This window comes from Hordeum vulgare, chromosome 3H (genome assembly GCF_904849725.1).
Source record: "Hordeum vulgare subsp. vulgare chromosome 3H, MorexV3_pseudomolecules_assembly, whole genome shotgun sequence".
In the NCBI taxonomy this organism is placed as follows: domain Eukaryota; kingdom Viridiplantae; phylum Streptophyta; class Magnoliopsida; order Poales; family Poaceae; genus Hordeum; species Hordeum vulgare.
The window spans coordinates 514,791,485-514,816,142 of record NC_058520.1 but is presented as its reverse complement, the minus strand read 5'-3'; the positions used below and the strand labels follow the sequence as shown (position 1 = coordinate 514,816,142).

The window sequence follows — 24,658 nt, the reverse complement described above, 5'->3', positions numbered from 1 at the left end:
AAAAACGAAGCATTGTGTCAAAAAAAATAAAGGCTAAGATGGTACTTCCTTCGTTCGGGCTTTTAGCCCCCTGGTAGTAAATATAAAAATGCAATTTATATGCTACGAAAATTGTATCATTAAATTAGTATTTGAAAGAAATTTGCAATGATCCTATTTTTTATGATTTATATATTTTATTAGTTAAATATATGACACCAGCCTTTTTTCACAAAAAAGTTTTTTAAAAACTCTAATGGCTCATTTATATTTTCTCAGCCCCTCAAAGCCCCTAAAAAATATTTATTTGCAAACAGACGATTTGCAAGTGTGTTTACTATAGTATTAAATTGACATCTTCTCCCCCTACAAGATACAACTAGAGTAATCAAGGAGTATCATTATCATTAAGTGCAAGCTTTTCAATTGGACGGTGAAACCGCTACATGGACCAGAACCACACGGTACAACCGAAACATAAACATTTGCGTACCAAACACCGCTGCTGCATTCACTTCACCGTGCTGGCTGGCCATTTTTGACACGGAAGCACGGTCCCGACGGCACAAGCCACCCCGCATATAAAATAAGCTCCCCGATCGAATCCCCCCGAACCGCAGACCACCACCATGGCAGCCTCCAAGCTCGCCGCCGTGTCTCTACTGCTGCTCTCAGCAGCCTCGCTCGCGGCCGTGCTGCTCCTCCGCCCCTCCGGCGCAGACGATGGCGGCGTCCTCGCCACCGCCCTGCCGTTCAGCCCCGCGGACGTCCTGCCCCTCCTGCCGCGGCGCGTCGCCATGGCCGCCCTCCTCGCGCTCCGCCGCGCGTCGGACATCTTCCCGGTGTTCGTGGGCGCGGCGACGGCCGGGCCGGCGCAGGCGGGCGCCGCGCCGGTGGGCTGGAAGGGGGCCTGCTTCTACGAGAACGAGGCGTGGCTGGTCTTCCACAACGACTCCGGCTCCAAGTACGGCGGCGGCACGGTCCACCTCAAGGTACGGCCCCAAAGTCCGCCGCAGAGCACGGCCACCACGAACTGCCGCAGAGCTTGCTTCCCGATAGGGTTTCCCTCAATTTCTTTTTAACTTCCGGATAGTTTTTTTTTTCTTTTGCTTCATTTCTGATTCTGAAATCAAGACCGGGAGACGAGCTTTTATTTCTGATTCTGAAATGAGAATGCGTGGTGGCTGCGAGAGGGACACGCGCGCCACTTAACCGCATCCGTGTCCAACTCAGCGAGTCAATGACCAGGACACGTCGCAATTTGGTAGATAGTACTAGTATACAACCAGTAGTGTATATCCTTGGAATATGCCGGAAATATGTGCAAACCATTGGTGTTTCGTCTTGTGAACCATTCTTGCTGGTCTGGTATCTACCTACGGAACTCCACATCTAAAAATCAAATGGAAAATGGAGCAAAAACAGCGTCGCAAGCCTCGACCCGTCGTTGTTGTCACCTCGACCAAGGCGCACGCACGCAACACGACGGTGAACCCGATAACGGAAGCAACAAGCCAGGAGCCGCTACCAACAAGCAACCTTTGCAAGCCTCACGAAATTTCCATCCTCCGGAGGGCCGTGCGTGCCCCGTTCCAACTTCCAAGCCTCAATCGCGCATCAGGACTCCGTCCCGGGGCAGCGGGCCCGAACCCTAGGCCCCCGCCATGGGAGCCTCCAGGCTCAGGCTCCTCCTCCTCCCCCTCCCCCTCCTCGTCGTCGCACTCCTGTTCGCCGCCTCGCGCGGCCTCCTGCTCAAGGGGCCGCTCTTCCTCCCCGGCGACCTCCTCCCGCTCCTGCCGTGGCCGGTGGCCCGGCCGCTGCTGCGCCGCCTCGCGCTGCGGAGCCCCGCCGACCTCCTGCCGGCCTTCGTCGGCGCCGCGCGCGTGCCGGGGGGCGACGGCGCGCGCGCCGCGGAATGGAAGGGGGCATGCTTCTACGAGAACCGGGCGTGGATGGAGTTCCGCGACGCCAACGGGACCGACGGGGGCCTCGGGGGCGGCACGGTCCATCTCGAGGTGAACGCCGGTGCGAGACCCACCTCGCGCTGCTTATTATTATTATTATCTCGCTTTTGGGTTCGATCGGGTGGATTGTAAGAACCATTTTCTCTCTCCCAGTGAGGTAATGGGGAGCTCGCCAGTTGGTTTAGTTTGTTATCCATGATTGCAGGAACGACCATGACACGATTTTGATATTTCAAGTGCCTCCATATCGAACAGTACAGAGGGATTCGTAGTTTTGAGCAGTGGCCTGTAGGTTTGGTGACTGGGTTGATTTCATTATTGCTCAGTTGGGGTGATTGTTGCTTTTTTAGTGCTTCTTAGCTGTGTCCCCTTGCGTGATCAAAGCTTGGTTCCTGTTAGTTTATCCTGATTGGGCTACAAATAATAATTATAGTCACCGCAAACTACATGCACTGTTCTGTTTAGCATGTTTCATGTCTCTTAGCATGATGTCATCATTTGGATCGGAAATCTGTAACTGCACTACAGGGAATTGCAATTTTCAGCAATGAGAGCTCAAAGCAGACATGAATGGGTTAGGTTTAATCAGCAAGGCCCACATGGACGCTTAAGGTTGATGATTTTTTCCAAATAGACTCTTAATTTACATGCTGATAGCAACTGGGTTCCACTAGGAGAGTGGTTCAAACTTTTTATCCTGACTAACTGGCTCTCCCTTAATGACTGTTCCAAAGGTTGATCCTAACGACACAGAGAAGAAACTATTTGGCTACTTACTACTGAAAGGCAGTATGATGTTCCATTGCTTGATTGTTTATATTATAAAGTACTCCTTCTGTCTCGTAATATAAGAGCATGTGTGACATTAGTGAAACACTCTTATATTATGGGACGGAGGGAGTACTAAATACTATCCACAGTACAATGCATACAAGAGCAAGGTATCATGTGTTCTAAGGATGGATGTGGGAAATCCGACTTGCATCTTTAGACTTATATTGGGTATTCATATAATCCATGTATGTTCTGACTCTCAGCAGCCAGAAATGATCTCCCATATAATGTTTGTTGTTTTGTTTTGATTAGATTAAAGACAGTATTCATTTGTTTTCTAAAGGTCGTGGGTTGCACAATTAAGCCTATTGCTTAGCTTTTTTTTATGATTTTAGATTAAAAGCTAAATACTACCCTGGGTAAAAGTTAAATATTTCTCTTTTCCCTCCTTTATGCAAACATCTTCCTTGTCTTACTACCCATTTTGAAACTAACCTTTCCTTTCTGTAGACTACTAAAGCACATAGCTGGACTTGCATGGATCTCTATGTGTTTGCAACTCCATACCGTGTTACATGGGATTACTACTTTCTAGGCCGTGAGCATACCCTTGAAATCAAAGAATGGGAAAGTAAGGCTGAATATGAATATGTAAGTATACCATGTAGTAACTGATGCTTGTTCTGTTTACAACTGGCATTTTACATTGTTGATAAAATTGCGCTGTTTTGTTATCTTAAAATAGGTGAAACATAATGGAGTGTCCATCTTCCTCATGCCGTCAGGAACAATCGGGACACTCAGAGCACTCTGGGATGTTTTCCCTCTTTTCACAAATACTGGATGGGGTGAGAATGCAAACCTTGCATTTCTCAAAAAGCATATGGGCGCGACCTTTGAGGAACGGCCAAAACCGTGGGTTTCAGAATTAAATCCTGATGACATCCAATCTGGAGATTTTTTGGTTTTATCAAAAATTCGTGGACGCTGGGGTGGTTTTGAAACCCTTGAGAAGTGGGTTACTGGAGCTTATGCAGGCCATACTGCAGTTTGCCTGAGGGACTCTGAAGGGAAGCTGTGGGTCGGGGAATCTGGTCATGAAAACGAGGAGGTATGTACCTGTACAAGATCATTAATTTATAAGAACTGAAAATATTGCAAAGCTGTAACATTTTAACTATTACCCTAATGCGATAGGCATGATAAAATGACACTATTAGATGCTAGATGTTATTTTGATTTAGTTACAGTAGTCTTATTGAGTAAGATCCCGTAGTTTGATCTAAATGAATTCATTCCTTTACTTTTTGTGTAAAAGGATGAGAAGTGAAGAGCTGCTATATGCTTGCAAATTATCAGTTCTTTTAATATAGATAGTGAATTTGCCCTGCATGGTATATCTGTGTCAGTTCAGCCATATCAAGAGGGGCACTTTATCAGTAGAGTGCATATTTCACCAGAAAATAGTGGTTCCGTTGCTGTTATGCTATAGGTATAGTTATCTGCAAACTGTCTTCAACCCTTCTTTTACCTGTAATGTTTCCGTCCTTTGTACGGCAGACAAATAAAGGAAATATAACTACCAAGTGCTAATCATATGTAGATGTTGTTCTGATTGCATTACAAATTATTTTACTGCGGGAGCCAAATTATTTGCAGGGTATGCGTTATGTCAGTTCCAGTCTTGCAAATTAAGCTAACAAATAGAGTTGTGCAGGGAGAAGATATTATTGCTGTCTTGCCATGGGAAGAATGGTGGGAGTTTGAAACGACAAAGGATGATTCGAATCCTCAGATTGCATTGCTTCCATTACGTCAAGATTTACGAGAAAAATTTAACGAGACAGCAGCTTGGATTTATGCAAAAAAAATGAATGGGAAGCCTTATGGGTATCATAATATGATCTTCAGTTGGATCGATACTATAAGTAACAACTACCCACCACCATTGGATGCTCACGTGGTATGATTTATGTATATGTTTTCCAAAAACATTTTGCCAGTGTTCATTTTATTATTTCATATGTGTATCTCCGGCTGATGTTTTCAGAGCCTCGTAGCTTAGATGGTGCATATGACTTGTGCCACAGATTAAAACATTAATATTTAATCTTAAAGCGCATACGACCCTAATTCTCAGACAAATTGTTATCATATTTATAAATTGTAGTATCAGATTTCATCGCAGCTTAAGCATCACCGACGAAGTTGGAGTATGCACTTTCGCAGGATTTATTTGCTAATGTAGTAACTTAAATCTAACGATCGACTTAGGTTGCATCTGTTATGACTGTGTGGAACAAGCTTCAACCAGATTATGCAGCTAGCATGTGGACAGAAGCCCTTAACAAACGGCTGGGAACCAAGGTTTGTTTTAATTTGTGTCCTTGACTTCCAATAGCTGTACTCTGTTTTTGTCACAATTCGTTCTTGGTTTAGTTACTTGATGATTGTTACTCAGCACCCATTGATTTCTGTTATTGTCTAGGTAGTACCTGACACCAGTTTTGGTAGTTCAGTTCATCTAGCTGATTCATCAGTTCGTGGCAATAAGCACTTGTGTAACCACAATCCTGCTGAAATATGGACAATGTAAATGTAGTAACCTTTGAACCATTGCATTTACGTCGGACCTATAAAACCTGAATACTATCATCTATTTTGGGCATCTCCAATACTGATGATGTCATCATTGATAAAACTTGCTATGTTGGATATGTGATGATGCAACAGAGAATAAAAGAGTGGAGAGAGTAACTTGCATGTACACGAACCAACAACCCATGCACAAGGTCCAAGGTGAAACTAGAGAGCAAACTTGTTTATTCTCCAGCAGCCTACTGGAAAACTTAACATACATTCTATCAGATTACCTTTTTATAACAGGCTTGACAACCCTATGCTATATAGAAAGTAAAGTATCAAAATCGAATGACATAGATGCTTTTACCCACGAGCTAGCATACAAACTGCTGGAATGCTCTTAAATGCAGGTTGGGCTCTGAAATGGAACCCTGTAGAAAATTGAATGCAGATTGATTTACATTTACTTGTACTAGTCTCATTTTATCAACCACACCTTTGCTGTAACCTACTGTGTGAACAAAAGGGGTATATAAAAGGATCTGTGTGCTAAATGATTTTCTCTAGGATTATATCCTGTGGTACAATACAGAGGGCTGCTCAAAAAATATTATATACTGAGGACCTATACTTTAGAGATATTGGAGCTTAAAACTGATTTTGTTGACTATCCAATTTGACCTTGAAGGTGATTAACTTGTTTTGACACAATATTAGTTTCACCTTTAGATCCTTATCTTGTTTACGTGCACAAAAAATCGTTGTTCTTTACATTTTTCTCATGCTAAATGGCAGTCTTTCTTTCTAAATAGTCTTTGTAACGGTGCCCACTTATTTCAGGGCCTTGATCTACCTGAAATCATAGTGGAATCAGAGAAACGCGGGATGACATTTGACAAATTGCTAACAATTCCTGAGAAAGATAAATGGGTCTATACTGATGGCCAGTCAGCATCTTGTGTGGCCTACGTCCTCATGATGTACAAGGAGGCTGGACTCTTTGAACCAATTTCCAGCTCTATAGAAGTCACAGAGTTCACGGTGAGTGATCCTGAATTCTTATTCTTAAGCTTGAGCCTTTATGAACTTATAGGTGGTGGTATTAGGTAAACCAGTCCAGTAAAAAGGCTGGTAAATCTCAGTAACTGATTGAGTGGAATGCTGTCCTACCAGTATTCTCCATTCTGGCAAATACCAAATGATTTGGATGATTTTATAATCTTTCACTTCAACACCATCTTCTTTTCTATAAACATATGACCTGTGGATTCTAAATTTCCATGTAGATAAAAGATGCTTACATCCTGAACTTCTTCGAAGCCAATATGACACGGCTTCCGGCGTGGTGCAACAAAGACGACACTGTGAAGCTCCCCTTTTGCCAAATCAAGGGCAGATATCGAATGGAACTGCCTGGGTACAACGCCATGGAACCATACGCTCACATGAATGAAAGGTGTGCATCGCTTCCTCCGGACTACGTGAGGGATGAAAACTGCTGAGTGCTCCTATTTAACCATGCGCCCATGCTATTTAATTGTACTTCCTTTTAGTCAGTACTTCAGCTGTACATACCACGGTAGGTCTGCAATATTTTCCATGATGCACACCGGCTTGCCGCGAGGTACGATCAACTTCCTCGAATAAGGAAGGCCATGGTGGCACAAATTGTATAGTAAAGCTCCACGTCTGGCTTGCCGCCGCTTTAGTGTTCTGAAAACATTCATAGTGTTTTTGTCAGAAAATAGATACACGTTTGACAAAAATGTATGTGCATTGTTGTATTCAACTGATTAGAAATGGTTGAAACCTATGTACACTATGTAGAAGTGCTATTTGGTTTGGCCCGTGTTGTGCCGTTCCCATGCTATGAGCGGTGTAAAAGTTGCAAAGATGAAATTGTTGGTTGGTGTTTTGGCCTAATCGATACTATATCAATGTACGATGTGATTGTATTGCGTCAAGCTGGATTCGGGTCATCTGACATATACTCTGTGGCAGCAAATCTAGCGAGCTGAACTGGTGAGTGAAGCATTCTTAAAGGCTGTTCGGAATCCCTTCGCTCTGCAACTCCGCTGCAGAGCGGAGCGGCACGCAGTTATATTTCAGAGAGTGGCTAACAGGCCGCTATTGCAGTTATATTTGGAGGGTGGCTAACAGGCCGTTCCGCTCCGTAGTGAAGGAGTATAGGGTTGCCGAACACAACCTTAGTTGATCCACCTCACTCCGCATTTCAACCCTGGCATGTGACCGGATTTGTGATGGATGATCATATGGTTAAGGATCATAAAGTGGTATTTTCGCATCGCAAAAAGAAAAAAAGAACATTTTCGCACTTGGTAGTTTGGCTATGGGCTGCCATCGGTAGGAGAGCAACAGGTGCATCACTACAAGCCAGCATCCCCATGCGTGCCAATGGTCCAATAACAACTAGGCTAGGAGGAGGGGTGTTTTGCCTCCCAGAAGCATTTGCTTTCAGATGAATAGTACCGCAGAAAAGTGGTGAAATATTTTCGAACTTTTTTTTGAATGTCCGTGTTAGCGTGACAAGCATGCTTGACAATTTTCATACGAAACGGAGTAGTAGTTTTTCATCGGTGAAAATAACAAATTTGAATGACATTTCATGGTAACATTTGATGTTCAAATTTGTTATCTTTGCATAGGCCAAAATATTTAGCACATTTGATGTTCAAATTTGTTATCTTTGCATAGGCCAAAATATTTAGCCTTTTTGCCTAAAAATTTGCAGGTAGTATTAGAATGTGACTATAAATGCATACAAACTATGTTAAAAAAAATTGACATTTCAAAAAATATTTTTCATACGCAAGAGCAAATGTTTCCGGGAGCCAAATTAGATTTCTCTAGGCTAGTACATTTTGTGATTTAATCAATGGAATACATTTAACATCATGCGTATCAGTTTGATATGTGATCAACCTTCTCATGTCAGTGAACCGATTGAGCCGGCGGTCCGGTGATGAAAACCTAAACTAACAACTTCAACGGCCCGAATGAAAAGAACCTTGCTATGCATACGATGGATTTCTGTCCAGCACTAGTACGATTAGAGACAAGCACAGGTAATTCGATTTGTGGGCCATAGCATTTAGAGATGAATTGCTCTCTTGCCGTACTGGTGGGACTAGAAACGATCGTACTGGTCTCAAATTTGGAATGCATCTCACGCATCAAATTATCTATCTAGTAAAAACATGTTTTTTTTTGAATTTTTTTGACCAACTGCAAATGAGCCCGGCTCAGAATTGGATATTCGTTTAATGTGTCCCTTCCTTCCCAACAGGAATTGAAGGAGGTGTTTTCTCCATCAACATGAACGGACTTCGGGCTCTCTAAGCGTTAGGGTCCAGCAAGCGAGACATCACCCGCTAGTAGAGAGGTTGCTGGGAGTGATAAATTCAGAAACCGGTATATACGTGCGTCGGATGAACACCCATGATCCCTTTTCTTAGGCTTGATCAGGCAGTGTTGACGTGTGTTGTGCGCTTCTTAAAGGTGTTGGCTTCAATTTAGGTTTTGAGATGAAACTTTCATGGCGGCCCTGAAGTGTTTTTTCCATGGAGACATGAGAGGGCTATATGCTATCAACAAAGCAATTGTTTCCATGTTGCCGAAGATTGAGGGTGCGAGTGATGTGAAGGAGCTCAGACCTGTGAGTTTGATTCATGGCGTCATCAAGATTTTTGACAAGGTTCTCTCCTCTCGGCTGGCGGTGGAACTGCCTAATTTGGCTGGGAATCATCAGAGCGCCTTCGTCAAGGGAAGATCCATTCATGATAACTTCATGCTTGTCCAGAGCACGGCAAGGCGCTTACACGCTCTCAGGGAGCCGACAGTTATGCTCAAACTGGATATTTTGAAGGCATTTGATACGGTTCAGTGACCCTTCATTGTTGAGACCATGAGGTGCTTGGGTTTCAGCTCTTGTTGGATTGGATCGATCTGTGGCCTTCTGGCTACCTCGACTACTAGGATCATGGTGAATGGAATCCAGAGAAGACCTATTTTCAACTGCCAAGGATTGCGACAGGGCGACCCGGTCTCACCGATGGTTTTCATCCTCATCATGGAACCGCTCCAAAGGATGTTCCAGCGTGCCGTGGATAGGGGCATTCTTGCCCTGCTTGCTTCTAGGGGCCTGTTAGAGCATATATCTTCATATGTGGTTTTGGTAATTGATGACAATTTCTATGGACTAATGGTTGCCTTAAGTTATATTTATAGGACTTGTCCATAGGCACTTCTTGAAGTCCATCTGTTGGGTTCAAGGAGTTTATATGATGATCAAGATGGTATTCAATGTATTATCCAAAGAATGGTCATAGAGACACAAGGTTGATCAAGATCTCGGACAAAGAGTAAATCAAGATGATCAACACACAAAGCATACAAGATGTACCGAGAGGGATCAAGTTATCCCATGGTATGGTAAGCATTGTCCATTACGTGTTTGTGTACTAAACCATGGTCTTCGTGAGAGTTCTATGTGTGGGTTAGGTGTGTTTACATGGGCTTGCGTCAAAAGGAAGATCTCATACAACCCATGAAGGATGACGTCAAGTGGTGATCGTCATCAAGATTGCGGTGTGCAAGTTCAAGTGGATCAGCACGAAGATATCATGCTTGAAGCTTGTCGTCCATTATGGTGGCAATGGACTTGTGAAGATATGTTGAAGAGTGGCTCACCCATAGTGAGTATGGGGGAGCAATCAACTAGTCTTCATCAAGCCAACGCAATCAAGAAAGGTGGTCCATCTTGAGGAAGCCATGATCATCATCATCTAGCTCAAGACGACGAGGTGCAAGGTATAGGTTTGCCCTTGATAGGTTTTTTGTTTAGGATAGATTGTTGTACTGTCAAGGGGGACTCTCAAGTGAGTAGCTTGATCGTATCGTTCGTTGAGAGCTCAAACCATTTGCATCCTTGCATCATACTTCTTGGTTCTTGTTTGGTGTTTCTCTTTGTGAGTTTTAGACCTTATGGTCATCTTCATGACAAGCTCGAGTTCATCAAAAGCGGAGTCCATATGCATATTCTATGATGTTTTCAGTGTTGGAGTTTTTGCCGGTTCATCATTCATAGAGGACTCACATCTCTATATCATTGGCATTTTCTTATCTGCATGGTCTTAAGATTTGGATAGCTCTTGTCGTCCTGAATCCAACAAGCTTGGGTTTGCTCGATTCGGAGCTCGTATGCGAAAGTTATGGCTATTTCAGTGGCGAGCGGTAGTATCGCTGGACCTAGCGGTAGTACCGCTGGCCCTAGCGGTGGTACCGCTAGAGATGGCGGTAGTACCGCTGGCCCTAGCGGTAGTGTCACGCCCAAGATGCGACCCTATCCTCAATTTGGCACGAGGGCCTCGTCAGGGATAGAAGCGCATCTCGTCGTGTCGCAAGAATGGATATCGTTACAAGTACATGTACTGAAAAGAAGAGATATATAGAATTGGCTTACACTCGCCACAAGCTACATCAGAGTCACATCAGTACATTACATAATCATCAAGAGTAAGAGCAGGGTCCGACTACGGACGAAAACAAACGAGAAAAATAAGAACGACGTCCATCCTTGCTATCCCAGTTTGCCGGCCTGGAACCCATCCTAGATCGATGATGAAGAAGAAGAAGAAGCAACTCCAAATAAACAATCAACGCGCTCGCGTCAAGTAACCTTTACCTGTACCTGCAACTGGTGTTGTAGTAATCTGTGAGCCACAGGGGACTCAACAATCTCATTTCCAAAGGTATCAAGACTAACAAAGCTTAATGGGTGAGACATGGTTAAGTGGTGAGGTTGCAGCAGCGACTAAGCATATATTTGGTGGCTAACTTACGAGTACAAGAAATAAGAGGGGGGTTGATCTACGCATATCGGACGTGAACTACTGATGATCAAATGAATGATCCTGAACACCTACCTACGTTAGACATTACCCCACCGTGTCCTCGATCGGAGAAGGAACTCACGAAAGAGACAGTCACGGTTACGCACACAGTTGGCAAGTTTTAATGAAGTTAACTTCAAGTTATCTAGAACGAGTGTTAAACAAAGCTTCCACGTTGCCACATAACCGCGGGCACGGCTTTCCGAAAAGATTTAACCCTGCAGGGGTGCTCCAACTAGTCCATCACAAATTACCACAAGCCGCATAGAAATCCTCAATCACGAAGCTCGCGATCTCGTCGGATTCCCTAGTGGAAAACCTCAACTCTGAGATTACCCAAAGCATCACCGGAATCCCGATGCACAAGATATTCCGCCAAAGGTAAAACTAATCCAGCAAGGCCACCCGGTGTGTCGACGAACCCGATAGGAGCCGCGTATCTCGTTCTCAGGACACACTGTCTATGCAAAGTGGACGGGAACCAAACCTCGAGTTGCCCCGTGGTGGCACCGCCGACTGCTAGGTGGGTGGACCAACACTCATGAGGAGCACTGGCCCGGGGGTTGATTAAATTTCCTCGGGTTAATTACTCCCTATGCAGTTCATTAGTTATTAGGCAAATGTAGTACCAAAGTTGGGCCCTGCCAGGCCAGCTTTAATCTAAAACGAATTATCAAGGGAGTCCCCATAACAACCCCGGTCGTGTTAGGAGCGCTCATTTATGGAACATAACACCGGTAGCCGGAAACTAAGGGGGCAAAGGTGGAACAAAACACCAGGCTAGAAAGGCCGAGCCTTCCACCTTTTACCAAGTATATAGGTGCATTAAATTAATTAGCATTTAATAGGGTGATATAACAAGAAACCCATGTTATCACATGGAAGCATCTGCACCTGCAACTAGCAACGCTAACAACATGGATAAGCAAGCGGTAACATAGCCAATCAGTGGTTTGCTAGGTCAAACAGGTTGAAGGTAATCATGGCATTGTTGACAGGCTGATATTTAACATGTGGTAGGCAACGAGACATAATCGATAGAAGCGATAAAACTAGCATGGCAATGATAGTAATGGTATCTAGGGAAATGATCATCTTGCCTGAGATCCCGCTTGCAAGAAGAACAACTCGATGAAGTCGGCAAACCAACGTAGTCGAACGGGTCCTCACATTCCGACACGCTTGCGGAACTCTATCGAGACGGAGCAAACCGAAAACACACATCAACACACGATATTCACCACATGATTCAAAACATGATGCATAACCTACTATGATGCATGATCAGTTCGAAGATGCAAGGGATGGCATGGCAATTCACCTCACGCAAACACTACACGTTAAGTGAAGCTCGATATGCAACAGGTTGCATATCGACGAAACTCCTCGATTAATTATTTAATTCACTCCCGATTATTTACACGACAATATTAAATGTTTTTAACATGGCAAGGGTGAAGCGACGGTCCTACATGGCATCCTAGTCGGTTAACAAACGGAGCATGGAACGTAGCTACAGGTACAAGAGTCGTGCAACACACGATATATATGCCATGAATGTTTCATGCATGCAAGTTACAACATCACCACGGCAAGAAGAGAAGGAAACATGTGTCGCCACGACGCGCGAGGGGGACCATGGCGGCAAGACGGAAACGATGCCACGACAACGTTCCTATCCCGATAACTCGATGAGATATCAGTGACAACGAATTGAAGCGCGCGCGGGAACGCTAGAAGAAGATGGGGTGATCCCGGTTACCGGGTTCCCATGTGTCGGGCACAACAAAAGTGGAACACAACGTGCAACGGTCAATCATACGGTGCATACATACGGTGCATACATGCATTCAACTCAAACAACTCATACCTTCGTACATCACTAGCATACGGTACACGACATGTCCCATCGGTATACCTTCGACGCGTGCATATCAGAGCGGATCGGGTCGTTGAAGGAGATCTACGATCGTCGTGGAAGTCGTGGAAGTCGAGGTACCGGTCTCGTCGACGGTAGTCGTTCTCTTGTTGTCGGTGCACGGTCTTCGCGTTGGTAGTCGATCACGGGTCTTCGGCGACGTCGAGGAAGTCGAACTCGCTTTCGGGGTCGTCGAGGACGACGTGGTACTCGGCGAGCTCGTCGTCGACCCACGGCAAGCGGGGATGGTGCACGCGGCGGCGACATCAACACAACAACAACATCGCGGTAGCAGCTACAGCTAGCAGCTGCGACAGGTATCGCGGCGACATCAACAACCGGCATGGAAACTAGCCTAGCAGCAGCAATTTACAGCGGCAGCAGCAAATCGCAACAACAAGCTGCGGCAGCAACATCATCGGCCTAGAAGGAAAGCACGCTTCTACTAGCAACTACAGCAAGCAAGCAGGCGGGCAGCTACAGCAAACGGCAGCCTAGCACAGCAACTAGCAGGCAAGCTAGCAAGCTATGGCACAACACCTAGCAGGAGCAACAGCTACCGCAACGCAACATGCACTAGCAATCTAAGCAGCAGCCAGCAACGGAATTAGCAACTACCAACGCAGCTCAGCAAAGGCAGCAACTACAATAGCCTAGCAGCGGCACACGGCGACAACAAACGCGACAGCAGTTACAGCGAACAGCAAGCAGCAGCCAAGCAAGCGGCAACGGCCCGGCACCAGCGCAGCAACAGCAACGGCAGCAGCAGCAACAGCGACACAGGGGCCTCGGAGGTGACGCGGCAGGGGAGCTACTGCCCGACGAACTCCCGCTCGTGCGCGGGCTGACGGCGACCACGCCTGCTGTAGGTGGGCGGCCCGCTGCAGGACGGAGTCCGACGGGGCGATCAGCGCGACGGAGGGACTGCTCGGCGAGCACGGGGCACACGGGGAGGCGAGGCCGCGCACGGCAAGCGCAGGAACGGCGGCGGGGAGCGCAGGCGGCGGGCACGGCAGGGCGGTGGGGCCGGTGACCGCGCGGGCGCAGGGGACGGCCATGGCGGACACCAGGAGTGAGGGCGGCCACGGCGGGCGGCGCGGGCAGGACGACGCGGCGATGTCAGGGACGTGGGGAGGCGAGGCCATGGCGGCTGGTGGCGCGCCCACAGCGATGGGGCAGGCAGGGCCGGGCGAGGCTGGATGCAGGCGCAGGGCGACGAAGGGGCGCACCAAGGCGGCGGTTCCGGCGAGCTCGAGGGAGGAGCGGCCATGGCGCGGGGACTGCGGCGCTGGAACCAGCGGCTGCGGCCGGCGGGAGCGAGGAGGCGCGGCTGCGAGCATGACGGGGCGAGCAGGAAGAGGGAGGCGCTGGGAGGAGGGAGAGGCACGAGGGGATGGGGTCTCGGGAGCTTTGCTAGGTCAGGGGAGGGGGGCTCGCTGGGCCTCGGCTTGGCCGGCTGGGCTCCCCCTCTCTCTTGAGTTTTTTTTTACCTTTTTAAAAAAAAATAGAAAGCTTACAAAAGAAAAACGTTTAACAAACATAAACAAAATGCTTTTGCTCCTTTGAAAATTAAACCCCAACCATAAATTAGCTTGGCATTTTAAAACAAATAAAATGAAACCTTTTTAAGAATTAAAATAAAACCCTTTTTAAAAGAATTAAAAAAATCAAAACCCTTTTTAAAAGAATTAAAAATCAAAACCCTTTTGAAGAATTAAAATAAAACTCTTTTAACAAGTAAATAAAAATAACCCCTTTCCTTGCAAAAGAATAAAACCAAACCCCTTAAATGAAATGGGTCTCTTGTTTTAAAAAAATAAACAAAAGGTAAAATAACGAAACCCAGAGGGGTTGCCCTCACATTTAATAAAAGGACAGTTTAAAAGAAGACTAATTTTTAGACGGGGGCTTAATGACTGAAATCTTTTACGCCACCCCAAAAATAGAATAAGAGAGGAGAGAAGGTTTACGTCCTCGGTGCAACACGGTTTGAAGAGGCTCTGTTGCACCCACTCTCGTCACGCCAATGAACAACGCCACACTCACAAAGCACTCACAAGCAACACCGGCAAATAACACAGTTGACATGATGCCATGCATGATGCGATGATGCAACTACATGAAACGAATAAAACTAAACACACGACGGAAACGGAATAAAGGGGGAATCTTCTGGAGCGTCGGCATCGGGCTGTCACAGGTAGTACCGTTAGAGCTGGCGGTAGTACCGCTGGCCCAGCGGTAGTACCGCCTCTGGTCAGCGGTAGTACCGCTCCAGGACTTTTAGTACCGTCATCTTTGCGGTTGTACTGCGTCGGACTTTTTGCGAAGACTTTCTTGGCGGTGGTTGGCCCGGTTGTATCTTTGCGCTACCATGGGCTCAGCGGTAGTACCGATGCAGCCAGCGGTAGTACCGCTGGAGGGTCAGTGGTAGTACCGCTGCAGCCAGCGGTAGTACCGCTAGAGGGTCAGCGGTAGTACCGCTGGAGCCAGCGGTAGTACCGCTGGGCTCGGGCTGTAAGTGGGGGTAACGGTTGGATTCCTCCCCCCATTATATAAAGGGGGTCTTCTCCCCCTTGGCCTTATCCATCCGTTGAGCTCTTGTTCTACCTCCATTGTTGACATTCTTAGAGCTTGCTTACTCTCAATCCCTCCAATGATTCTTGCTTGTTCTTGAGGGAAAAGAGAGAGGAGATCTAGATCCACATCTCCACCAATCACTTTCTCCTCTATGTGAGGGGAACCCCTTGGATCTAGATCTTGGAGTTCTTTGTGTGCTCCTTGTTCTTCCTCTCATATTTCTCCATAGCTTTCGTTGTTGTGGAGGGATTTTAGTGTGAGGGACTTGACCACTTCGTGTGTTTTTGCCATTGCATTGGTTGCATCGGTTTGAGTTCTCCACGGTGGTACGTGGAAGTGAAGTTTGAGAAGCTTATTACCTTTGGTACTTAGTACCCTAGATATTGTTCTTCGTGGATGCTTTGGCGTCCTAGAATCTTGGTGGTGTCTCGGAGCTCAATCATTGTGGTGTGAAGCTCCGGGCAAACGTCAGGGTCTCCAATTAGGTTGTGGAGATTGCCCCGAGCAATTTGTACGGGTACTAGTAACCGTCCCCAAGGGTTGCCACGTCCATGGGTTCGGTGACCGCCCCCAAGGTTTGCCATTTGTACGGGTTCGGTGACCGCCCTCAAGGGTCCCTTAGTGGCATCACGGCATCTTGCATTGTGCGAGGGCGTGAGGAGATTATGGTGGCCTTAGTGGCATCTTGGGGAACATTGTGCCTCCACACCGCTCCAACAGGGATTAGCATTCGCAAGGGTGTGAACTTCGGGATACATCATCGTCTCCGCGTGCCTCGGTTATCTCTTACCCGAACCCTTTACTTATGCACTTTACTTTGTGATAGCCATATTGTCTCTTGTCATATATCTTGCTATCACTTAGTTGTTTATCTTGCTTAGCATAAGTTGTTGGTGCACATAGGTGAGCCTAGTTGTTTGAGGTTTTGTGCTTGACAAATTAAACTTTAGTTTTATTCCACATTTGTTCAAGCCTAAACCGTAATTATTTTAAAGCGCCTATTCACCCCCCTCTAGGCGACATCCACGTCCTTTCAGGGTCTTTCTCAGAGAGTTTCCATGTTCGCGGACGATGTTATGATCTTCCTGAGGGCCGAGGTGGAGGATCTCCGTGCTTGCTCCTCCCTGCTTGACATTTTTGGTGAAGGTTCGGGCCTAAGGGTAAATCTGGCGAAGAGCGCAGCTCTGCCGATCCGGTGCACCACAGGCATGATGGAGCAGGTTTCGGCTGTCCTTGGGTGCCCCGCTGGCACTTACCCATGCAAGTATCTAGGTCTTCCACTCACTATTCGGAAGCAAACGGCAGCGCAACTTTCAGGGCTGGTAGATCAATTGGCGAGATGCCTTCCTGGATGGAAGGCAGCAAACATGCCCAAAAGTGAAGGTTACTCCTGGTCAAATCGGTGCTTTGCGCAATTCCCATTCACGCAATGATGGCGCTTGACCTGCCTCAGAAGACCATCATGACCTTGAATAAGGTGTGTCGAGGCTTCCTTTGGTGCGCCAAGGACCGTGCTACTGGAGGCCAATGCTTGGTTGCCTGGGAGGAGGTATGCACGCCAAAATGGGCCGGTAGATTGGGCATCCCTAATCTAAAATGGCTGAACATTGCCATGCAGGCCCGATGGCCATGGCTGCAGAGGGTAGACCGATCGCGACCTTGGGCGGAGTTTGACATTGATGTGCCTCAGGACTCATTGCAGTTGTTCAATGCAGCCGCCCACGTGGAGTTGGGGAGTGGTGAGGACGTCCTGCTCTGGAAAGACCGATGGTTAGATGGATACCGCCTGGAGGAGCTTGTGCTGGCGCTATATTTCGCGGTGCGCAGAGGAGCGCGCGACACACAGACTGTGAGCCATGGACTGAGGACTAGAGATTGGGCCACGGATGTTGGCCCTCAGGTCTCGAAGCTTATACTGAGTGAGTACTTCATGTTGTGGGAACACCTGGCAGCTGTGGAGCTTGTCCCCGGAGAGGTGGATACGGTTCGGTGGGCCTGGGAGACGGGCGGTGAATTCTCCACGAGATCGGCATACAATGCTCTTTTCTAGGGCAGACAGCCGGCGCCATCAACGCAGTTCACATGGAAATCTCGGGCTCTGCTCAGATGTAGATTCTTTGCTTGGCTAGCACTCAGGAACCGTTGCTGGACTTCGGACAGATTGGCCAGGCATGGCCTCAATCACCAGGACGCGTGTAATTTGTGTGATTAGGAGGAGGAGAGCATCGGACACATCCTTCTTCAATGTGTGCTTGCGAGGGAGGTCTGGACGAAGATTTGCACTACTCGTGAGCGTCCGGATTGGGCTCCTACTAGCTCATCTAGTTTGGAGGAGTGGTGCATGGCCACGACTGGACACACGAGAAGGAAGCAAAGACATCAGGGCGCTTCTTATTTTAGTTATGTGGGAGCTTTTGAAGCATCGGAATGGCATTGTTCTTGACGGCGATACCCCTTCCGTCGCTTTTGTAATTCGTAGAGTAGCGTCGGAATGTTGACTTTGGAAGGCCGCGGGCCTCTTCAAAGACGATGTTGAACGCTTTGTTGTGTCCGTAGAGGTGGGCGACATCAAGAGAGTGTAGCTTTAGAATGCTAGGGTGAAGTTGGGGTTGTTTAACCATGCAACCGCCAAAGTGGAGGGGCTCTTTACCCCCATTCCCTTTTTAATATATAGTACGCACGCTCGTGCGTATTCAAGAAAAAATAAACTCGTCAACATAAACGCACATGCGGCAATCTTTTCTTGAAGGCTTTCCCTAGGGTGCCATTCTTTTTGGCAACAAGCGATACACGGTAGGATAACAAGACCAACAAAAAAACATGATGGTCGTCAAATCTAAATCTAGCGATGAAGAAATGATCATAGATTATTTAAATGTTTTGTAAAGTGTTTTAGAGCATCTACTGTCAGATCTTGCAAATTCGACCCATCAAACATTCACGGACTTGTTTGGACACGTCCGTGGACTCTAAACAGTCATCCTCAAATCTGTCTGTCTACAACCAATTCTTTCATATTTGATCCTTCAGATCCATACAAAAGTATGCAGAATATATAGCCTACATATTATATACTCCCTCGGTCCTACAATAAGTGTCGTTCACTTAATATACAATTTGTACTTGTTTAGTTACAAATTTGTGACACTTGTTTTGAGACGGAGGGAGTACTATACTACTCTTCGTCATTGTCAGAGATGGCATGAGTCGTCTGCGTCGGATCCTGAACCGTCACCGTCGGAGCCTGAGCCGCCTGCGCCACAGCCCGCGCCGCCTTCGTTTGATGTTGACGAAGACGCCTCGCCTCCAGAGCCGACTCCGAGCGGACGGAGTTCACGATGGTCTGCTGCTCCAGTCACAGATCCACGTCATCCTCCATCGCCGGCGCTCCTCCTTTCTCACATCCAACGACGACGCCTCCTCCATCGTCTCCTGCTCGTCCTCCCACATACCTAGCGGCGGTGCCTCCTCCGCTGACTCTTGCCCCTCCTCCTCTTCCTCCCGCAGCCCCTCCTTCTCTTCCTCCTACACCTCCCCAACCTCCTTGAAATCTTCCTCCGGATCGAGAGGTAGCCCCGCGGCCCTCCGGATCCGCACCTGCTCAAGGAGCCATAGACCGTGCTGGATCATGTAGTGGCGGCGGCGTGGGGGCATGGCTGACGGGCTCGGGTGACGACGAAGCGATGGAGGAGGTGGATGGGCTCGGGTGGCGACGGAGGAAAGGAGAATGTGGATGTGCTAGGCCTAGGGGATGGCGGCCACCTTAAATAGCCGGTCATGGCCTCGGGCGACGAGTCGGAGCCGCGCCATGTGACGTCCACACCGCGACGACTCCCAAGGCCCCCAACGGACCGTCGGGTTTCCAGACGAGTATGCTTAGGGCCACGTCGTCAGACCGACGTGACGGGCGTGTCCAAGCTTCCCCATATCCGCCTTATATTTAGGCTGAATATGAAGGATGCCGGTTAGTCCATGCGTTTAAGACCCGTTTGAGAAGGGCTGTTGGGTCAGATAAGCACACCAAAGTCATCAAAGTCATCCAAGACCAAAACTATGACTTAGACCGATGAAAAAAAAGACAACTGGATCTTCACCAACCATCTTTAGCAACACTTTATAACCATTGGATATCAATCTAATGGCCCAGAAAACCAACTTACACAAAATAATTTTTCAGGCGACTTTTATATGAGCTTTTATATAACAGGTCCCATTTGATGACGAGTAATCTTCTCAAGGGTGATCTCACGGAGCTCCATCTTACTTCTGATGCATACTCCTCCAAGGAACGAGTGATCCACAGATAACACCATGCACCGAGGCGGTGATTTTCCACAGGACTATTCAGCAGCCGCGCGCCAATGTGCCAGCACCCGACGCCGGACAAGGAACGGCGGATGACTTTCCCCTTTCAAAATGCCAATCTCTATCGTTCTACTCCCTCCTTTCCGATTTATAGGGCTCATCTTAAAATTTTCAGATTTTCATTATATTAGACTCATTTTGAGTCTAAGTGAGTTAACGTGCTTTGAGTCTCACGTCATATTTAATTCATAGAGTTTAAAGAAAAGAGATGAGTGGCTATGCATGCATCGTTTTCTACATTCATCATGCAAGTCCAATGAAAAAAAAAGATGCTACATTTATTGCCTTGAAAATTGAATATGTGAGAAATATTTCATTGGTTAGTTTAAGCTAGTGTTATCCACTCACAATTCACCTTAGTTGATAAGATTTCAGATTTAAGCTCTATAAACCGGAAAAGAGAGAGTATTCAATTTGCACGGGCGGAGAAAAGTAACCTTCCAGAAAACACAAGTGCAAGTGCAACCGGGAGGACAAGTTTGCCGTGCTTAAGATCATGGCGGAGCTGGCTGCCACGCCCGCCAGATGATCGGAAGAACCATATCGAGAGACGAGAAGTACTGCTATCAGATAACGGATGAAGGCAGTAGCCATTCATGGCCAGGTTTGGTGCGTTCCTCCCCAATAATGCTACATCTACAAAAACTTACAAAGGTTTACTTAACCTTTCAAACTAATTCTTCTCTTCCCCCTGATTTTCAGTGGGGGTGGGGCCCCTCATCCCCAATGACCAATTACAATCCTACACGTCAGTTTGTACGTAAAATCTTTAAGTAAGCTTTTGTAGACGTAGCATTACTCCGTTCCTCCCCTCATCTGTCTACCTACGTCTGTCTGGAGCAATGCTAGACTTAGGTAATATTACGTGGTGATTTTACGTAAAGATTAACGTGGAAGTTAGTAATTGGAGTAGGCTTAATGGTTGGGCCCCACCCCGGTTGAAATCAGCGAGGAAGAGTTTAGTAGTTAAGGTAGATCACGTACAATACGTAGATGTAGCATTTTTGGTCTGTGTGCCGTGTGCGTCTCTCTGGCACGGCATGGGAAGACATTTCTGTTTCCAAAGAGGAAAATAGCTAGGGGATGTGCGAAAGGTTGGACGTACGTACACGCGGTGTGATTTTACACCAGCTAATCATCCTGGCTTGGTAACCACACGTTTCGATCCTGAGCTTTTTTTTCGAAACGGTTTCCTGAGTTTTTACATGTCCCTATATATATAACACTGCTCCGAGACAAAGTACGTAGCCAGACAAGATAGCCGGCGGGAACGTACGCACGCCTCTAGCTAGCTAGTGCGAAGCAACAAGCTTCCAGCGCCTGAAGCCATGGCCAATGGACACCGTGCTCCACTACTCACAGCCTGCGTGTTCCTCATCATCTGCGCCGCCGCCACGCTCGTCGTCGTCTACACCGCCTTCCCGGTCTCCCTGAACCCATGCACCTACTCTCTGCCGAGGGCGCTCATCACCGTCTCCGGCCTCCACCCGTACGTCGTCTCATGCCAAGGCGACGCCGACACCGCCCCACTCTCCGACGGCAGCAAGAAGACCGGCGGTCCTGTCGAGACCAGCCTACGCACGTGCGTGAAGCCAACACTCCCGCCGCACCCGCTCCCGCCCTTCTACTGCTGCCCGCCGGCGCCCGCGTCGGAGCCGATCAACTTCACGCTCCCGGACCCGGCCGAGCCGGTCAGGGTCCGGCGGCCGACCCACGCCGCGGGGGCGGCGGAGCACATGGCCAAGTACGAGCGCGCGATAGCGCTGATGCGCGCGCTGCCGGACGACGACCCGCGCAGCTTCTACCAGCTGGCCAACGTCCACTGCGCCTACTGCACCGGCTCCTACCGCCAGACGGGGCACCCGGAGCTCCACATGCAGATCCACTTCTCGTGGCTCTTCTTCCCCTTCCACCGCGCCTACCTCTACTTCTTCGAGCGCATCGCGGCGAGGCTGCTCGGCGATCCCGGCTTCGCGCTGCCCTTCTGGGGCTGGGACGTGCCGGAGGGGATGCGGATGCCGGCCGAGTTCGCCAACTCCTCGTCGCCGCTCTACGACCCCGCGCGGAACCCGGCGCACGCGCCGCCCGCGGTCGTCGACCTGGACTTCGCGCGCGTCGAGGGCAACCTCACCGACGAGCAGCGGGTCCAGCAGAACCTCAGGATCATGTACAGGCAGATGGTCGGCAATGCGGCCCTGCCGTCCCTCTTCCACGGCCAGCCCTTCCGTGCCGGCCAGTCCGACATGCCGGGCGCTGGGACGGTGGAGCTCACCCCGCACAACGCCATGCACACCTGGACCGGCGATCTCACCCTCCGCAACGTGGAGGACATGGGCACCTACTACTCCGCCGGCCGAGACCCGCTCTTCTACCCGCACCACGGCAACATCGACCGCCTGTGGGAGGCGTGGCGCGACGTCGGCGCCGCCCGCGGCTACCGCGGTCACGTCGACTTCACGGACCCCGACTGGCTCGACTCCTCCTTCCTCTTCTACGACGAGGAGGCCCGCCTGGTGCGGATCACCGTCCGCGACGTGCTCGACGTCGACAAGCTCCGGTACAGGTTTGACGACGTTGGCATGCCGTGGGCCGACGCGCGTCCGTCTCCTACTCCAAACGTGAACGGAAATAAACCTAGCTCCTCGTCGTCGTCGTTGAAGTCCGTCAGCTTCCCGCTGTCCCTTCACACGGCTGTGACCGTGGAGGTAAGACGGCCGCGGGTGCTTCGAGGCCGGCCGGAGAAGGAGGTGCACGAGGAGGTGCTGGTGGTCGAGGGCATCGAGACCGACGGCACGGAAATGGTCAAGTTCGACGCCTACGTGAACGCCATGGAGTACGAGAAGGTCGGGCCGAGCGGGCGGGAGCTGGCCGGGAGCTACCTGTGCTTGAGCCATCCTAGTACGGATGGCACAGGGAAGGGGATGACGGTGGAGACGAGCATGAGGATGGCGTTGAACGAGCTCTTGGAAGATCTGGGCGCCGACGGAGACGAGAGTGTGACGGTGACATTGGTACCTAGACACGGGAAGGTTAAGATCGGAGGCCTGAAAATTGTGTACATGATGGAGTGAGATTCGTTTGTTTTCGATTCATGCTATGTTTTCTGGCTTTTGGCGAACTCGGCCTTGTTTCAAAATATTACTCCACATAATGCTGCGTTGTTTTTTTACTTTCTTGTTCCAAAGTGTGATGTCATGTTTCATTGTTCGAAGATTAATGAAATCAATTGGTACTCGTCCCCTGTTGCCACTGCCTGAATGAAAGAAAGAGATATACGGTTATCTTGCCGAAATCATGAAAAAAATCCCAGAGCGAATGGCATTAGGACAAAACCTATTTTGAACCAAACACAACCTCAGAGCCATCTATGCATTTCTACAGCAAGAAACGTGTGCCCTACACCTACACGTGCGTACTTCCAGGTCATGAGTGAGAAACAGTATATCTCAGGACTCAGGTTCACCTTTTGCAGTACTCATAATTTTTCTTTCTGTTACGGTACCAGTAATTTTTCTAACATGGGTTCCTAGCTTCATATACATACGTTAGAGCAGTTTACATGTGTTGAAAAATACTCCCTCCGCATGTAAAATGTTTTTTGACGAAAAAGTAGGATGGTGACATCATATGGAGTAGCTTTCGTCGGGTGTTTGTGAATCACACGAACAGCGGAGACGACGCAAGATCCTGTGAAAAGGACGAAGGGACAAAAGAAAAGCGTCCGAATCTCAACTTGTACTAACGGACAATACTATGAGGCGCCACAGTCTCAGCCTCTGGAGGAGAAGATGTTCCCCACTTCATGTTTGGAAAGATGAGCAGTTCCTTTCAACGAGGGAGTACTGTACTTGCCAACAGAATCCACTTGAACTGGATGGTCCCTGAGCTGGGCTCAGGGTTTGTTTGGTAGGATGCGTGGCTGTGATGGCCACAAGCACTACTGTGTGGGAGGACTTGCGCCGTGGCTCCATGCTGGTGCTGGTCGATTTGCGAACGAACAACCAACCGAACACCCTATACTAGCTACTCCCTCGTTCTTTTATGTTAAGAACGTAAGAGATGCATGCAATCCGAAGAATGATACTTTCCTTTTTGTCTTTATAGAAAAGATACATGCAATCAGAGTAGAGATATACATTTTTTAGAAAAGGAGGCTGAGCCCCGGCTTCTGTATCGAATGATGCATGCAGCCATCTTTATTACTTATTCAACAAAGGTCTGACAAGTACATACATCAAACCATCCGAAGCCCCCTCTCACACCTGCATACCGTGATAATGTGGAGTGCTCTCACTCCCATATCTAAATCCGGTGTCGTCTCCGATCCATCCACATAGCGTATCGGAACTCACAGCCGGTGCAGCACACCTAAAGCGTACACCACATGCACACGTTTTAGAAGCCGCCATCATCCTCGAACCGTTGAACCATCTTCAGGAGAGAGATCCGCATAATCCTTGTCAGTCCAGCCATCCGTCGACGCCACCACAGCGCCCAACGGCACCACCTCCCCACGCTCGTCCATCCAAACGCAAAGGCTCAGTAAGATCTGTCGTGCGTAGCACCTGCCGACCAGGCATGAC

The 24,658-nt window shown here is 48.3% G+C and overlaps 2 protein-coding genes across 3 annotated transcripts; both read left to right on the top strand.

The window, feature by feature from the left end:
- The first annotated feature begins 369 nt into the window (after nucleotides 1-369).
- LOC123444604 lies at nucleotides 370-7,223 on the top strand. Of its 2 annotated transcripts, none has more exons than XM_045121384.1 (7): nucleotides 370-971; nucleotides 3,228-3,368; nucleotides 3,463-3,828; nucleotides 4,435-4,680; nucleotides 4,992-5,084; nucleotides 6,141-6,341; nucleotides 6,587-7,223. In XM_045121384.1, exons 1-7 carry the CDS (start codon nucleotides 609-611, stop codon nucleotides 6,800-6,802), a joined length of 1,626 nt encoding a protein of 541 aa, XP_044977319.1. In that variant the 5' UTR covers nucleotides 370-608; the 3' UTR covers nucleotides 6,803-7,223. The 2 variants fall into 2 exon arrangements, with proteins under 2 accessions (XP_044977319.1, XP_044977320.1); XM_045121385.1 differs by lacking the exon at nucleotides 370-971 and adding an exon at nucleotides 1,503-1,994.
- Nucleotides 7,224-21,327: 14,104 nt separating this feature from the next.
- LOC123440359 (polyphenol oxidase, chloroplastic-like) lies at nucleotides 21,328-23,278 on the top strand. Its single transcript, XM_045116928.1, has one exon. The coding sequence runs from the start codon at nucleotides 21,404-21,406 to the stop codon at nucleotides 23,144-23,146; it is 1,743 nt and encodes a 580-aa protein (XP_044972863.1). The 5' UTR covers nucleotides 21,328-21,403; the 3' UTR covers nucleotides 23,147-23,278.
- Nucleotides 23,279-24,658: the final 1,380 nt, after the last annotated feature.